At 41.6% G+C, this 17,204-nt stretch overlaps 1 protein-coding gene across 1 annotated transcript in view; it reads right to left on the bottom strand.

The window, feature by feature from the left end:
• The window catches only part of LOC135196564 (serine-rich adhesin for platelets-like), a 34,174-nt gene that overhangs the window by 12,145 nt on the left and 4,825 nt on the right, over window positions 1-17,204 (bottom strand). Inside the window, exon 2 of the mRNA XM_064223409.1 lies at window positions 12,450-12,637. Coding sequence (XP_064079479.1) covers window positions 12,450-12,637 — 188 coding nt within the window. The remainder of the gene's footprint in view (window positions 1-12,449; window positions 12,638-17,204) is intronic.

Genomic DNA, 17,204 nt, shown 5'->3' with positions numbered 1-17,204 from the left:
TGTCATTCTCCAATTAAAGCTACGTTATCCTTAGCAAGAATCAACAAAGTCGAGTTTCTCTTAGCAAGAATCAACATATGTTCAGACAATTATTTACTAAGAAATCTGTTGTGAAATGCAAAAACAGCAACCTAGGATGATTTTACTTTAGACAAACTGTCTCAAGTGAATCTACATATTCAAAGAAACTTGGAGATGAATGCCTATGATAAAAGGCTACAAACTACAGGAAACGGAGAAAAATATTTCATTTTGCATTATTATGAAAACTAAGCTAGAGAAATACATTTCTGGCCAAATGAAAGCAGAATTTCATTTCTTGAGTATCCATCTTCCCAGAATCTCCAAATTAAGTGTGCAGCACAATTACGGTACATTATCTAGTTAGAGAATCACATAAATGGTGTCAAAAAACAATTGTGTGAATTTGGATTAGAGTTTGATCCTAATGTTGTGGGCATTACAACATATGGAGCTTCACTTATGGTTAAATTTTGGGAAGAAAACAAGCTCATTCATCAATTAAGCCTAAAAAATAAAATCCATCTTAGTATGTGCAATATTTCATACAAGAAGAAAAATTGTGAAGAGGATGACTTAGAAGAACATGTACTACATACTTGAATGAAATGAAGATAATGCTCAAGAAATCACTGAAGATAGGGAAGACTATAATAACCCTCTGAACACAGCTTTTTACTCTGCTAAACACATGATGACACTACTGTTTCAGAAATTCCAGGTTATTTTGGTGAGGTAATTTGAAAGGTTAGAAAAAGTTGCAAAATCTTTAAGGCAATCAGCATTAAAGAATAATTATCTACAAAAAGTTAATAAAACTCTTTGAAAGAAGAGCTGAAATTGGTCCTAGATACCCAGACAATATAGAACAACACTATTGCATTGTATTTCTATATTCACCAAACTGGAAATTGTACTCCTAGAGATGAGTGATGGCTAATAGAGGACTTTAGAAGCCCTGAAAAATATACTTATTCCCCTTGTAATAGTATCAAAGGACTTTCCTCAGATGATGCTTCTTGTTGAAAGGAGAAAATTCAATTAAATTCATTTTCCAAGAATTGGATAATTGCAGTTCATAGTAGACTATAAAACTTGAGAAAATTGAGCGAACTATATGATTCATGCAGGATGACAAATGTCATTTGATTGAACATTATCTCAATGATCCTGATGCATTGAAAAAAAATAATAATTTCAAAAAACCCTTTTTCTTGCAAAATCGTAAAAATGTCAAGAAACTGGCTGAAGCAACATTGACATGGGTTTTACCATCAAAAGCAGAGCCCGAAAAGTACCTAATAAGAAATTTCCAAAACCAAAATTTCTGAAACAAAACTTACTGTCAGTAAGCCTGTGCTCTAGAGATATCTACATGAGGTGACAATTAAAAATAAGAAAATTGAGCTTTAACTTTCCTACTTTTGATTTATATAAAGAAATGAAGCTGTCTGAAGCAACACAGAAGCAGCTTAAGTATACTTGGAAAAGCTTTGCTAGCGCTAATTAACAATAAGAGCAATTAGTATGGACTCTCAAAGGGTCCTTTTTTTTCTGCAGGCTACCCTCCTTCAAAAATTTTGTTCTTGATTATACCCAAAAACATTACATACATCCATTATGCTTTTTAATATCATACTTTTATAATGCCTATTAGTCAATGAATCTAATTATATAATTTAAAATATGTTCAATTTTTGTTGCAGAAATGTCCTAATGTCATAAGTCCTTATTTTCTAAAAAACTTTGTTCTATGCATGATAAACACTTTTTCAATCATTGTTTACTGTATTTCAAAGTATGTATCTCTATATGTGCATATTCTTATCATGACACTCTTATCGTAGTTAAAAGCTTATAGTACGTATCTGTTCTTGTTTTATACTATAAGAAAAAAAAATTGGAATTGAAAAACTGTTAAATCAGTATCAAATAAACCACTATTGATAATTTACTGGTAATGAAAATGTTGGTAATTTTTCCCTAATCAAAATCAATACCTGCAACTGAATAACATGCAGACATTCAAAATACAGGCAGTCCCCGGGTTACGACGGGGTTCCGTTCTTGAGACGTGTCGTAAGCCGAAAATCGTCGTAAGCCGGAACGACGCTTGGAAATATGTCTTAAACTAATAAAAAGTTATAAAAAACCTTACTTGTAATCCTTTGGTTACACTACATGTTGTTTCCTGTAGTTTTATGTACAACCTGGAGTTATTTTCATAAAAGAATGCTGGTTCTTGAAGGTAAAAACTATTGTAATCCTCTGGTGACACTACATTCTTGAAGTTTTATGTACAACCTGGAGTGATTTTGCCAAATCTTGAGGGCTACAAGAACAGCTGATTACTATTTACGTATCATATAGACTAATTAAAGTAAACGTATCTTTAAATAGGCTTATATATTAGTATCAACAAAACATTTCCTGCCATGAGTCAGAGGCCGTTTTAATGAAACGGGAGCACCTTCTCTGTCCTATCTGTTCAGAAAATAAACGTTACGTCAATCCCCGAGACCATTGTTGCCGCCAATGGCCGTCTCTCTCAAGGTCTCTCTCTCTCTCTCTCTCTCTCGTCTCTCTCTCTCTCTCTCTCTCTCTCTCTCTCTCTCTCTCTCTCTCTCTCTCTCTCTGATCAAATTACACTGGAACCTTGACATATGATTGCCCTAATATACGAATGTTTTGAGATACAACAGAAAATTTGCGAAAATATAAGATTTGATATACAACGAAATATTTGAGATACGACTTTGCGATGAGTGTTAGTTGTATAGGCGACCAATAAATGGTGTTCAGTCTGTTTGTTTGTTGGTGCTGCATGTTAACACATCGTTGTTTAGTTCGTTGTATTTGCGCCTATTTTTCGTGTTATTTTGTCTATTTTATTATTAACCATGGGTCTCAAAGCTAAAGACAAAGCAGGTGATGAAGAACCCAGAAAATGATTTCGATGGAAGCAAAACATGAAATTATAGCAAAGCATGAACGTGGCGTTCGTATCGTCGATTTGGCAAACGAGTATGGTCGAAATCCTTCTACAATATCCACGATCATCAAGCAGAAGGAAGCTATAAAAACCTTCCAAAGGCATCACCATTATTTCTAAACTACGAACTGATTAAAAAAATAAATAAAAATTATTAGTTTAGCAATGTTATTTCATTTGTGTTTATTACGTAGTTATTAGTGTACATACGTAAATAAAAAGAGAACAAATCGTTCCCTGCCACCCTTCCCTACCTCCTCCCCCTGCTGGCCTCACGTCATCTTTCGTTGTGGTAAGTAAAATTCCTTTCTTTTTATTTAATTGATTTTATTAACATTTATTATCATTTATCACATTGCTATGTTATTTTATCATTATGTGTGTTATTACTCGTTTATTTGTGTATAAATTGTGTATATTATATGTAATTTAGCTGTGTTTAGGTGTGGTTTCATAGCGCTAGAACGGATTAATACATATTACATTATTTTTAATGGGAAAAAATGCTTTGAGATACAACTGTTTTGATATACGACGACGGTAACGGAACAAATTAAATTCGTATGTCAAGGTTCCAGTTGACTGTATAATGTCTCTCTTTGGATACTTCGCTTTTGCCAAATCTTGAGGGCTACAAGAACAGTTGATTACTATTTACGTATCATATAGACTAATTAAAGTAAACGTATCTTTAAATAGGCTTATATTATTAGTATCAACAAAACATTTACTGGCATGAGTCAGAGGCCGTTTAATGAAACGAACACTTCTCTGTCCTTAACTCGGAGCGTCGGAAGTCGCCTCTCTCTCTCTCTGATCAAATTACTGGATAATGTCTCTCTTTGGATACTGTACTTGGAATTTGCGTTGTAATCTAACCAGAAACTTTGTTTTGTTATTATTACTGGAAACAAGCAATGATTTTTTCATTATTTGCGCTTTTGGACTGTTATATGTAAACTTTGCGCACCGCAAGCTAGTATGTATTCATTCACTCGGAAACTAGTTCCGCATATGAGGCGTCACTAAAAAACATAGAAAAATACGACATAAAAAGTGTCGAAAATCATCATAACCTCAAAATTTTTGTTGTAATCTAACCAGAAATGATATTGTTAAGATACAATAAAGTTTTGTACATACTTACCTGGCAGATATATACTTAGCTATAGACTCCGTCGTCCCCGACAGAAATTCAAATTTCGCGGCACACGCTGCAGGTAGGTCAGGTGATCTACCGCCCCTGCCGCTGGGTGGCAGGAATAGGAACGATTACCGTTCTAGAACCAGATTTTCTCTTCCATCTGTCTCCTGAGGGGAGGCTGGGTGGGCCATCAATCGTATATATCTGCCAGGTAAGTATGTACAAAACTTTATTGTATCTTAACAATATCATTTTTGTACATGGAACTTACCCAGCAGATATATACTTAGCTGATTGACACCCTTGGTGGTGGGAAAGAGACAACTATTTACTGAATAGACAGGTAAACAACATACGTTGTAGGTAATAAATAAATAAAACCTTGGTTCCTACTTGATCAGGCGGAAGACACCATGGCTAATGCCTAGGAATCTGCTTCGCCTCAAGAGCCTCAGCGAGGATGTGACCTATGGCTAAGAGTTCTTGTGGGTCTGTCGATGGGGTCTTATCCATTTACTCGACAGAGCCTCTTACATGACAATATGCCTATGCCTAGTGGCATAATTAAGGAGCACAACACCGATCCCGAACACCTGATCCTAACACGAGGGTTAGTGCTTAAGTTGAAAAGAGTTTTCTACAAACTCCTTTCAAACAACCCAAAGAAAAAAACACGACGTTAAATAAAATTTAAACTCACTAGGTTAAAGGGGGATCATATCTGCTCCCTATCCCAGCAATGTATCCGCAGACACGTATCAACCAAGAGAGAAGGATCCCTCGAAGGTTATCTTGATATCCTTCGGATAATGGGAAGTCAACACAGAGTTGCATCTCCCGTATGTGACAGCTAATATGTCCTTATGACATATTGTTAGGGAAAGAACAAGAATTTGGAAAAGCTCGCACTTCATGCGCTTTTAATTCTCAGCTGTTTGAAGGAATCATCAATGCACTTATCAAGTGCTTAAGAGATCACAATGTCTCAAGGAAGGCCAGGGCGTTCTTTGATATCGATCTCTTCTGGGTGAAGCCTGGAGCCTGGCTAGCGCTTCGTGCCTGGCAGGCGCCTAGCGCCTGTCTAGCGCCTCGCGCCTGGCTGGAGCCTTGCGCCTGAATGGCGCCTAGAGCCTGAATGGCGCCTAGAGCCTGGCTGGAGCCTCGCGCCTGGCTGGCGCCTCGCGCCTGGCCGGTGCCTGATTGGCTCCTTCTTCCTGGCTAGCGCCTCGCGCCTGGCTGGAGCCTTGCGTCTGGCTGGCGCCTTGCGCCTGGAAGGCACCTGGAGCCTGGCAGAAGACTTCATGATTACTGTCTATGCGTCCTGCATGCCTCAAGAGTTTCAGCGAGGTAGGGACCTGGACCTAGACTGACAAACCCTTCTGGATCATGTCAATGGGGGCTAGCCCGCTTACACGACAGAGCCTTCTCGGATCATGCCAATGGGGGCTGACCCACTTACATGGCAGAGCCTTACCTGTATCATATCAATGGGGACTAGCCCTCTTACATGACAGAGCTTTAGGTTTCTCTTTACTGGAGGAGCCTTGCGCCTGGATGGATCCTCAATCCTGACTGGAGCCTAGCCTTGAAGGAGCCTGGCACCTGGATGGTGCCTGGCTGGCTTCTAGAGCCTGGCTGGCTCCTAGAGCCTGGCTGGCTCCTAGAGCCTGGCTGGCGCCTCGTGCCTGGCTTGGCTCCTCCACACTTGCTGGAGCTTCGAGCTTGGAAGAGTCTCTAGGCTGTCTAGCGATGTCCACATCGGACACTCTTATATCTGTCCGATTTGTTCACCTCTGGCGCATTTGCGCCAGGTTGGAGGCCCGCTCCTTCTCAGTATCCGACCATGACGAGTTTCCTTGGAACTGTCCGCCTCTGGCGTTTTCGCCTGTATTGGCATTTGGCGCCTGGCTGGCGCTACATTGTCCGAGAGTCCTGAAAAACCACATTCAGTTTATCAGAAGACTGGAGAAGGGTGGAAGAAATTCTTCCCCTTTGAGCTTTTGGCCCCTGGCAAGGGGAGGTGATTTTAGTCAGCTACACCCAGTAGACGACAGGATATCTAACAATACGAGAGAGAAGAGTCTTCCTCCGAGGAGGATCCTTCGTGAACATTTCTTTTGCTAATGAGATCTCTTCTTACATGTTGATGAGGTTCCTCGTTGCAGAATCTTCCCTATCCTTGCCCGAAGGAAGGGAAGGAGTCTGGAAGTCGAAGGAGACTCTGAGCTGAATTTGGGGGGAACCCTGATTTCTAGCTCTTATTGTATCCTTCTGAATACCTTCTGGGAAGCATTTTGAGCCCTCATCGCACCCCGAAGACTCTGTAGGCAAACGTTTAAACATGTTTCCCTCTTCTTCTGTAGATGAAATGTAAGTACCCTGCCTGGGCAACGAAACTTCTATCTGAAAGCGTTGCGTCAGGAATAGAGGGATTTAGTTCTTTTGCCAGACATACTATGCTGGCAAGAACCCATTGCCGAGTCTCCATTGAATCTGATGCGAGATTCCAATGCACCAAAAATTCACTTGTCTTCTTGGTCGTTTAGGGCTAAGAGAAACAAAGAATTCCTTCATAAACTTCCTCAAAGAAGTTTGATGAGGAGCAGTTCCATTTTGTCGGAACACGGAATCTGTGGCCACAAAAAGATCCCATTCGAAGTACATGATATCCTACTCTTGTCGTATTGCGGTATCGTATAAGATCCCGAAGATCTTAATCCTCTGTTATCTCTAATTCCCCTTGTAGAGACAGAGTATAGCCTTTTACTGCGTTCTTTGATAGCAGATATATACATAGGTGATTCTTCCCTCTGAAAGTGAAGAAAAAACCTCGCTATGTGGTTCACAGAGGTATCGGAAGAGGACAGTTTCCTTATTCCATCTAGCACGATCTGCAGCAATTCTATGTCTTAGCCATGACTATTGTCATTTACCTTGAAAAAACCTCTCATTCATGTCCACTTCTGGTCAGTCTGCACGCGGACAGACTCAGAGTGGAGAGGTTTTTTAGGTCTATTTATAATAGATTCTGATAGAATATCCAGATACTCTTGGAAAAGCCTTACGAAACATGCTGTGAGAAGAACGTGACTTCTGTGAATCCAACCTCTCTAAGGCCAAAATGAGGCATACATCCTCTCTTCCTTTGACGCCCATTTATCTTAATACCTGTTAAGAATTTATAACTAGGGGAAAAAAGACTAATGTTTATTCCCCTTCTTTAAATTTAAAGATGTCTTATATTGCTACCTCTCTTGGTTCGAGGAAAAGGAAGCAGTCTAAAGGAAGCCTGTTCGTCTTCTACCTTACAAAGAGATCTATGAAGAAGACTTTCCGCAGGTTCTCGCAACTCTTTTCAATAAATGTTAGACATACGTTAACAGTTATTATCTTCGATCGAGAAGGTTCTCACGGACATGCAAAATCTTGCATCGAACCTCTTAAGGATCGTTACGTTCCGTGTCTGTTCCCCAAATAGGTTCTCTTTTGTTAACGCGAACAGGGGCGAAAAAAGAGATTCTCGATGCTCTTTGCGATATGAGAGTCGTGGAATTGGCCTCAGTGATTAAAATAAATCATTTCATCATTCCTTGTAAGCGACCCCTTTTCGATTAAATGGGTAACGAAATCAGGAACGAATCTTGCCGTCACCGAGCCTGCTGTCCGAGAGGCTACTGGACTCTTAGGTTAATAACTCGCTAAAACGAGAAAATATCTTGGATGGTGCTTCTGGCGCAATTTGCGCCAGGCTGGCGCTTCCTTCTAGTTCTTTTTAGGTTATGTGCCTTAACATCTATGCCTTTATGGTACCCGACATCCATCCCATGTTAATTCCGTTCTTAATGGAAAAAAAAAAAAAACTTTTATATACGTAGTATAGTCCATTCAGGGAAACAACTTCTGCCACTAAGAGAATGTTTCCCATCCGACTCAACCAACTTCTCTTGAGCAATATCCGATTCTAAAAAGGTTGTGTGCGTTTCTCGAAAGGATGAGAGAATTATATTTATAGCGCTCTGCCGTATTAGAATCCTTTATAATACTGTCACATTGTGGTAAACAGCATTCATCTAGGAAACCTTGTAAGGATACTAGGAATTCTGTAGTAACCTCGGTATGTGCATAAGACTTGACCATACCGTAGTCTTAAAGTGAATTCTCTACTACATTCATCTTCTCACTAAGCATGTACTCTAATAAGCCATGCTTTCGTAAGCATGAGAGCATTATACAATATAGAGTTGCGCTGCGTTAGAATCCTTTAAAAATGTTACCTACGGTAAACATCATTGAAATGTTGTAATATCTTTCTTATTGAAAGCTTCTTAGCAAAAGACAGACAATATTTTATTTATGTTTGCTTAACTATCCCCTCAATCCGAGGCTAAAACCACGATTGTAGGGGAGAGACACGGTTAGTCATTCCATCCCGCAGGAGAGAGACATGTAACCAACCACTCATGACCGACACCTACATGATACTGCGTTGGTGTCTACTGTCTATGTCTAAGCGATAGCAGTCTCGGACTCTCGTTAGCCGACTGGCCTTACTCTTCCAGAGTTGCCAGCTACTCCATTTAATAAAGGAATCTTATAAAATTATTATCGAACTTCAGGAAGTTCTTATAATGCATATTTAAGCGAAACAAGACTTCGATAAATCTAGAAGCTAAGTAGGTGTTGTCTTAACAATCCCTTTAAGCGTAGTCCTTCCTAGGAAATTCCTGGAAGGATACTGGTAATTGAGTTGCTCAGCAAAGAAGTAACTACGGTATGTGCTTATGATTTGCCGTATCGTATTCTCATACAGCAGATGCTCTACTACCTTCTTTCCCTGCCGAGGCAGATAGAGAAAGGAAAAATTTTTACTATCTTCGTTCTTTCCGTTAATAGAACGATAGAAAGAGTATATATATCTCCTTAAGGAAGGAAGTTAATCCAGGAACTCTTTAAATCTTCGTGATTTCCTCATAAATCGTGGAAGAGACAGAATTCCTGTTGATCTGTAGGGTTTACGGAAGGAAGTAGATATTTCCTATCCGCCATCATACCCAAACACGTCGATGAGATTCTTATAAGAAAACTCCCAAAGCTCTTGCCTCTTCATAACGAGGGAAGAGCATGAATGAAGGAGAGAGTCCTCTGAATAATGAAAAAATGGCTTCTCTTAGTATCAGAATCCTTCTGGCAAAAGCGACGGCCGCCTGTGCGACATCTTGCACCTTTGCCAGGGGAAAGTTGCTCAAGTTAAAAACTCAAAGAGGAGCCTCGCAACTGACCTCTCTCTCAAAAGAAGATTAGGAATATTCTGGCGCCTGGCTCCTTGCGCCTAGCGCCTGGCTCTTTGCGCCTAGCGCCTGGCTCCTTGCGCCTAGCGCCTGGCTCCTTGCGCCTAGCGCCTGGAATGTTCCGCACGCTAGAAAGGAGACTCGCTCCTGGAACGTTCCGCTTGCGTGGAAGGTCCCGTGCGCCCTGATAGTTCCGAGCGCCTACTAGACCCCTTTTAGAAAGAGCCTCTTGCCCGGAAACGTTCAATGGAAGGATCGATCTGATTGCCACTCTACTATAAGGAAATTGCGCCAGGCTGGCGCTTCGTCTCTTTGAAGGCGCCTTGCGCCAAGAAAAAATTTCTAGAACGCGGCTCGCTGCTGGCTATTGGAACGTAGCTCACGCTAGCTTGCTGGAACGCGGCTTCCTGGCAGCACCGCAGCGGCTGGCTGCCTGGCTCTTGCTCAGTGTTGAAGTGTTCTCTTAGTTTTCAGAGAAGGCGCTAGATCATCGAAACTCCAAACATACATTCTTCGTTTTTCGGATGTAAGATGAAGAGACGCACTTTTTTAAGGATGCCTTATCAATGGCTATCCTTGGCAGTCTGGGACGTTCTACAGAAACCTGCCGAGGGGACGCCTGACCGGTGGGGGTTCTCCCTAACCTTCCTGCGGCTGTCGACTTTCCTCCTCCACTGGGTCTGGGAGTTTGGAAGAGGTCTAGGCCTGGAAGCGCTACGGAGCCGATCAGACGCACCCTTCACTGCACTGGGAACACAATATTCACTTCTTACCTTTTAAGAGCTCGCCTTTTGAGCTCCATCCATTTATCTTCAAATTTGCACATATGAATTTGTAGATTCTGTGGAGTAAGAAGGTGATGAGGATGCAACAACTACTAGTATTGTCAATACTCTAACTGCTCGTTAGTACGAGAGCTCTTAAAGCTTCTAAAGGAAGCGTATCTAGTTATATGCTTTCTGACTTCCTAAAGTAGGAAGTTAGATCTTATATTTCCTTCATCAAGTTCCAACACTTATACACGTATTAGTGAAAAAAAAAAATCATATTTCCCTTATTGCAAATTATATGAGTGTCTACCGAAAAATTCGGTAGTTTCACGTAATATATTCTTCAAAATTTCGAAGCCAAATTCATTAAAAAGTTAATAAAAGCGTATGCCAAACCAAAGACCCAGTACTTCCCTGCAAAAGACAGTCCAGAAGGTCGATGGCGATGAAAAAACGAAAATCAAGTCAGGAGGTAGCAACAACGTATGTTGACACTACCGCGACAGAGAAAATCTGATTCTAGAACGGTAATCGTTCCTATTCCTGCCACCCAGCGGCAGGGGCGGTAGATCACCTGACCTACCTGCAGCGTGTGCCGCGAAATTCGAATTTCTGTCGGGGACGACGGAGTCTATAGCTAAGTATATATCTGCTGGGTAAGTTCCATGTACAAAAACTTATTTTTATTAATATACTGTGCTAAACTATAAAGGATTTTTATCATAGTATGCGTTTTTTAAAAGCGTCGTTAACTCGGAGCATCGGAAGCGTCAGCGTCGTAACCTCGGAACAAACGTCGTAACCCAGGACGGATTTTTCCATTGAATATTTAAGAAAAAGCGTCGTAACCTCAGAACGTCGTAAGCCGGAACCGTCGTAACCCGGGGACCGCCTGTACTACTAGTGACAGAGTGACAGATGAAGTTTCTCAGCGACAATAAGGTACCCCGTTTGAAGGACAAGACTGTACGACTAGAGAAGAGAAGTCAAAATTGGCAAGAAGACAAAACTAATGTGATAATGAAAATCATGATGACAAACAAAAATTCTAAGCAATGGTCACCAACTAACACTTGAATGTATATAGTACACAACTATGCCTAATAACAACACAGTAATTCTCAAAAATCTCCCATTCAGATGTTTGGTGAGGTGAAGTCCAATACTAGTTAACAAATATGAAACAGCAGAGACAAAGAAGAGTTCCAGTCAGTCAAAATAGAATAAGCTAAAGCTCTACTGCAGCCAACCAGAACTGCAAACATACTCAGCATTTTTGGAAACCAGGAGAACTGCAATAATGGGAGGATACAGGTCTCATGAATTTCTGCTGTCCATTATAGAAAATTGTTATTTCAGATGACTTTGCTAAAATATAATAGAAACTCCCACAATCAGGTATACAACATGACAGTGTAGAAGTGAGGAAGCAAAGATGCATTAGGGAATACCAATACAGTAACACAAAACACATAAAAAATATAAAAGAATTCAATACTTAGAAGATTTTACTAATAACAATGAACTTGAGTACAAAATATAATACTACAAGTGAAAATCAGTAGTGCATAGGTTCTGTTACTCTACACATAACATAGCAATATACAAACAAAACAGCAATGTAGATGGAATTAACAATCAAACGCTGAAAAAACTTAACTTATTTATCAACCAAGTACATGAGCTACACAATTCCCAACATCAAGTCATGATGATCCGCAGAAGATTAACATGATGGATTAAGTACGTAGTACTAACTTTTGTTCAGAATTAAACTGCAATGTACCCTACTTGATGTTTTAATAAATGCAGTTATAAAAACAAAATCTCTTGCCAAAATAAACTCTGTAAATTTCATCCCACCAATCAAATAATGATTCTATGGAAGGAGAGCCTCTTATGTTCTTCCTCTCGTTCACTGGCAATTCATCTTTATTCAATAATGGTCAAAATGTTGCTTCATAGACAGTTTATGTTTATTTTCTCTGCAAGCAGTGAGTAAAGCATATGTAAAATAGTATAACTGGCAGTCATAAATAAGTAAAATACACTTGTGAGTTACATCAAGATGTGAATAATTATTGCATAATGATAAAAAATATACATACAGAATCTCTGCTAATCATTAAGTACAAATTTAATTTTCATTAAATAACTACGAGTGAGAATTTTTTAAGAATCAAAGAAATAACCACATCCAACCTAAGTAAAATAGACTCACTAATACTACTCACTCAATTCCACAAATTCGTTTCCGCCAAGGACACTCTCCTTGTATGCTTTGCATTTCTGGATGTACTCTATTGCACTCTGAATGATGTCAGCCTTTGCTTTTTTGTCACAATCTGGGATGGAAAGCCTCAGTTTTTCTATAAATATATTAAAACGTTGACGCCGTGCTGCTTCCCATTTGCTGAACATCCTGTTAGAAAGAAAAAAAGCAGTCAGAAGTGTTGAAGTAGACAAAACATGAAATTTTCATTATTAAAATGAAGTTTTATTGTATACTTACCGAACAATTATAGAGCCGTGATTTTCCACGAGCGGCAGGATACTAAAATTCAAATTTAGCGCGTCGGCGTCGCCAACACTGGTGGTGATGACGTCATCTCCCTCCACTCGCGGGAGAACCAGGTACAACTGCCCAGGTGAATCCAATTCTTTCTGCCCGTCCGTCCACCTAAGGGGAGGAGGGTGGGTATAATCATAATTGTTCGGTAAGTATACAATAAAACTTCATTTTAATAATGAAAATTTCATTTTTATTGTAGTGTCTTACCGAACAATTATAGAGCTGATTACACATTTATGGGAAGGTGGGATTCAGTGGACCACTAGTATTTTTAAATGGTTACATTTATTGCAATACCAGTAAACACTCAAGGTGTCTGTTGTACCTTACCTTGTAAGAGAGCTACAGCAGACTGTTACTGCCTCTGGTCGGTGCTCTTCTTACTAATGTAGAGGAATTGGAATTTGACCAAAGTTAGCCTCTACAGGAGTGGAATCCTTCCGTAGTTCAAGCGAGTCAAGGCTGACTGACGGAGGATAGTAACAACAAAGATTGCCCTTGCCCTGGGCTAAGACCAGAAATTCAATCATACAAAACTTTGTCAACCACCCAACCAAGATTTAAAACACATATACCCAACCATTGTAAAAATCTGACCTAACAGACTGGTGAGTATCCCAGGTACTCAGTACCCCAGCTTCCCTTGAACTCGACAACCTATTCAAGGTGAAAAGTTAGCATAGAGGTGACGACCCCTGTGCCGTTTCTCCCAACACATGCCAGAAACCGCCACCGGACCTAACGTTTTTTTGTTTCCAAATTCTCGAAAACCGTTTCTATCTCTTTGAGATAATGACTCGCAAAAACCGAATTCGATCTCCAGAACGTGCTCTGAAGAATCGAAGCTAAAGATAAATTCTTTCTGAATGCTAAAGAAGTTGCCACTGCTCTAACCTCGTGAGCTTTAACTCTCAGAACGGAAAGATTGTCGTTCTCGGACTGCCGAGTGAGCTTCCCTGATAAGCTCTCTAATAAAGAACGATATAGCATTCTTAGAAAGAGGACGAGAGGGATTTTGAACCGAGGTCCAGAGCTTAGAAGATTGTCCTCTAATACCCTTAGTGGCAAACAGATACTGCTTATAGCCCTGACTGGACATAAGAGCCTTTCCTCCTCCTCATGTCCAACCAAATCAGATAGTTCCTTACCACAAAACTCCTCGGCCAAGGATTAGAAGGATTCTCATTTTTGGCTAGAAAGGTCAAAGATACCGAAAATACAGCATTGCCTTGAAGAAGAAACCGACTCTTTTGTCTATAGCGTGCAATTCGCTGACACGCTTAGCAGAAGCTAGTGCAATAAGAAAGAGTGCCTTCTTAGTCAAGTTCCTGAGTGAAGCCGACTTCAAAGGCTCAAACGGTGGCCCCATGAGGAACTTAAGCACCACATCTAAGTTCCAAGCCACTGTATCTTGCGGGAGCTTAGTGGTTTCGAAAGACCTAATGAGGTCCGACAGATCTGAATTGGAGGAAATATCCAAACCTCGATGTCGAAAAACCGAAGAGAGCATGGCTCTATATCCTCTGATCGTCGAAGGAGCCAGTTTCTTAGAGTTTCCTAAGAAATGAAGAAAATCTGCTATTTCTGTTAAGAGGTCGCAGAAGTAGAGACTTTAGCACTTCTACACCACTCTCTGAAGATTCTCCACTTCCCTTGATAGAGTTTGTTAGAAGACTCTCTCCTACAACGAGCGATAGCTTCTGCAAGCTCTTCTTGAAAATCCTTTCGCTCTGACAAGATTCCGGACAGTCTGAACCCTGTCAGAGCTAGAGCGGACAAGTTTTGGTGGAACCTCTTGAAGTGAGGTTGTTTGAGAAGCCACTTCTCTGGAGGAAGAAGTCTGGGGAAGTCTACTAACAACTGGAGAAGGTCCGGGAACCACTCTTTCCTGGGCCAAAAGGGAGCGATTAACGTTAGCGTTACATTGCTGTGCGACATGAACTTGTTCACACCTCTCTTATTAGACCGAACGGAGGGAATGCATAAGCTTCCAGACCCGACCAATCCAACAGCATTGCGTCCAGGCCGACCAAGCTAGAGGATCTGGGACTGGCGAACAAAAGAGAGGAAGACGGTTGTTCCTTGATGTCGCGAACAGGTCTATTGACGGTCGTCCCCAAAGGCGCCAAAGTTTTCTGACAATCTTGTTGTCCAAAGTCCACTCCAGAGGTAACACTTGCTGTTGACGACTTAACTAACTCGTCCGCCAGGACGTTCATCTTTCCCGAACAAATCTCGGGACTAGCTGAACCTTCGCTTCGTTTTGACCACAGGAGGAGATCCTTGGCTACTTCGTACAGAGAGAAAGACTGAGTCCCCCCCTGTTTCCGCACGTACGAGAGAGCCGTGGAGTTGTCGGAATGCACTGCCACTACTCGACCTTCTACTAAGCTCCGAAACTGTCTGAGCCCCAAGAAAATTGCTAACAGTTCCTTTACATTTATGTGGAACTTCTTCTCCTTCTCCGACCAAGCTCCTGAAGTCCGTTGATTTCCCAGTAGGGCTCCCCAACCTGTGTTCGATGCGTCGGAAAAGAACTGTAGGTTCGGGAGGATGGGTCGTAAATCTAACCCTTCTTCCAACCTTGCTCGAGAGAGCCACCACCTTAGGTCCTCTTTTATTTGATCTGTGACAGGAAAGGTAATCGAGTCTGGTTGTGTCTTCCTGCACCAAGAGGCTCTCAGGAAAACTGCAGAGGTCTCATGTGCAGTCTTCCCAACGTCACAAATTTCTCCACTGACGTCAATTTGCCCAGGAGCCTCATCCACTGATTGGCAGAACTTACCTTTTTGTCCAAGAACTCCTGAACTGTCTCCAGACAGCCTTTGACCCTCTTCGGTGGACAGAAAAGCCCGAAAAACTTGAGCATTCAGATCATCCCCAAATAAAGGATGCTCTGAGATGGAACCAACTGGGACTTCTGTTTGTTGACCAGAATTCCTAACTTTCTGGCAAGATCCAGAGTTGTTCCAAGGTCCTTCATGCACCGACTCTCTGATTCCGACCGGAGAAGCCAATCGTCCAGATAGAGGAAGATTCTTACTCCTAATATGTGCAGCCAGCTTCCTATCGGGGATAGAACCCTGGTGAAAACTTGAGGAGCGGTTGCTAGTCCGAAGCAAAGCGCCCGAAACTGAAACACCTTGCCTTCGAACATGAACCTCAGGTACTTCCGAGATTCGCGATGTATCGGAATGTGAAAATAAGCGTCTTGCATGTCCAGAGAGACCATCCAATCCCCCTGTCTGATGGACTCCAGAACCGACCGAGTGGTCTCCATATGAAATTTTGTTTTCTGGACATGCAAGTTCAGGGCGCTCACATCCAAAACCGGCCTCCAGCCCCCTGATGACTTGGGAACTACAAAAAGGCGATTGTAAAAGCCTGGAGGAAAATCCCCTTCTTCTATCTGTTCTATCGCTTCTTTGAGAACAAGCGCTTCCACTTCTGCGGCTAGCGCCAGAAATTTGTCTGAGCCCGGAGAGTATGCCTGGAATGGAATTGGCACAGGGGTGAGAGCGAGGGAGGTGAAACGAGAGGAATACGATAGCCGAACTTGAGTACTTGCACTACCCAGGCTTCTGCTCCTCTGTTTTCCCATTCCTCCCAAAACAGCGCCAGCCTGGCTCCCACTGGTGCATGAAGAACCGAGCTTTCATTTGGAAGGTTTGTTAACCTTGGCCGAGGCCTTAGACTGCAGGTCGCAAATTCGACTTCGGCCGAAAGAAGCGCTTGGGTTTTCTCCCTCGAAAAGGCGCTTGGGTCAGAGGAGAAACCGAAGGAACAGTCTCCACAGGAGCTTTAGGTCTCTTAGTAGACTGTGCCAGTAAATCCGAAGTAGATTTCTTATCTAGCGCAGACGAAATTGACAACACTACATCGTCTGGAAAGAGGTTATCTTTTCACAAAAGGAGCAACAAGAGAGCAGACTTCTGTTGGGACGTAAACCCTTTTTAGAAGCAAATAAGCGAGCACCCAAGTTGCCTTTTCACTTAAGTGTACCAAAGGCGATGAGCGAAGCTAACTCATCACATCCATCCCTAATGGATTTGTCCGCACAGGACAGAACACCAATCCAATCCTCCGCTAACTCCTGAGAAAGAGAAGGACAGTCTTCGATCTTGCCGCTAAAGCGCCAATAGTCCAATCAAGGAAGCTAAAGACTTCCAAAAGTTTAAATTGATTCTTTACAACGTGGTCCAACTCAGGCGCTGTAAAGAAAACTTTCGCTGCGGCGAAAGCAGATCTTCTAGAGGAGTCGATTAAACTGGAGAAGTCTCCCTGGGAGGAGGCAGAAACTCCAGAGAAGGAGCTTCCCCAGTTTACATAAACCTATACCTCTTACGAAGCAACTTAGAGGGAGGGTAAGCAAAAAGAGCCTTCCCTAAGTCTCTTTTCATAGACATCCATTTCTCCG

Source organism: Macrobrachium nipponense, chromosome 18 (assembly GCF_015104395.2).
Source record: "Macrobrachium nipponense isolate FS-2020 chromosome 18, ASM1510439v2, whole genome shotgun sequence".
In the NCBI taxonomy this organism is placed as follows: domain Eukaryota; kingdom Metazoa; phylum Arthropoda; class Malacostraca; order Decapoda; family Palaemonidae; genus Macrobrachium; species Macrobrachium nipponense.
This window is presented reverse-complemented; position numbering and strand designations above follow the sequence as displayed.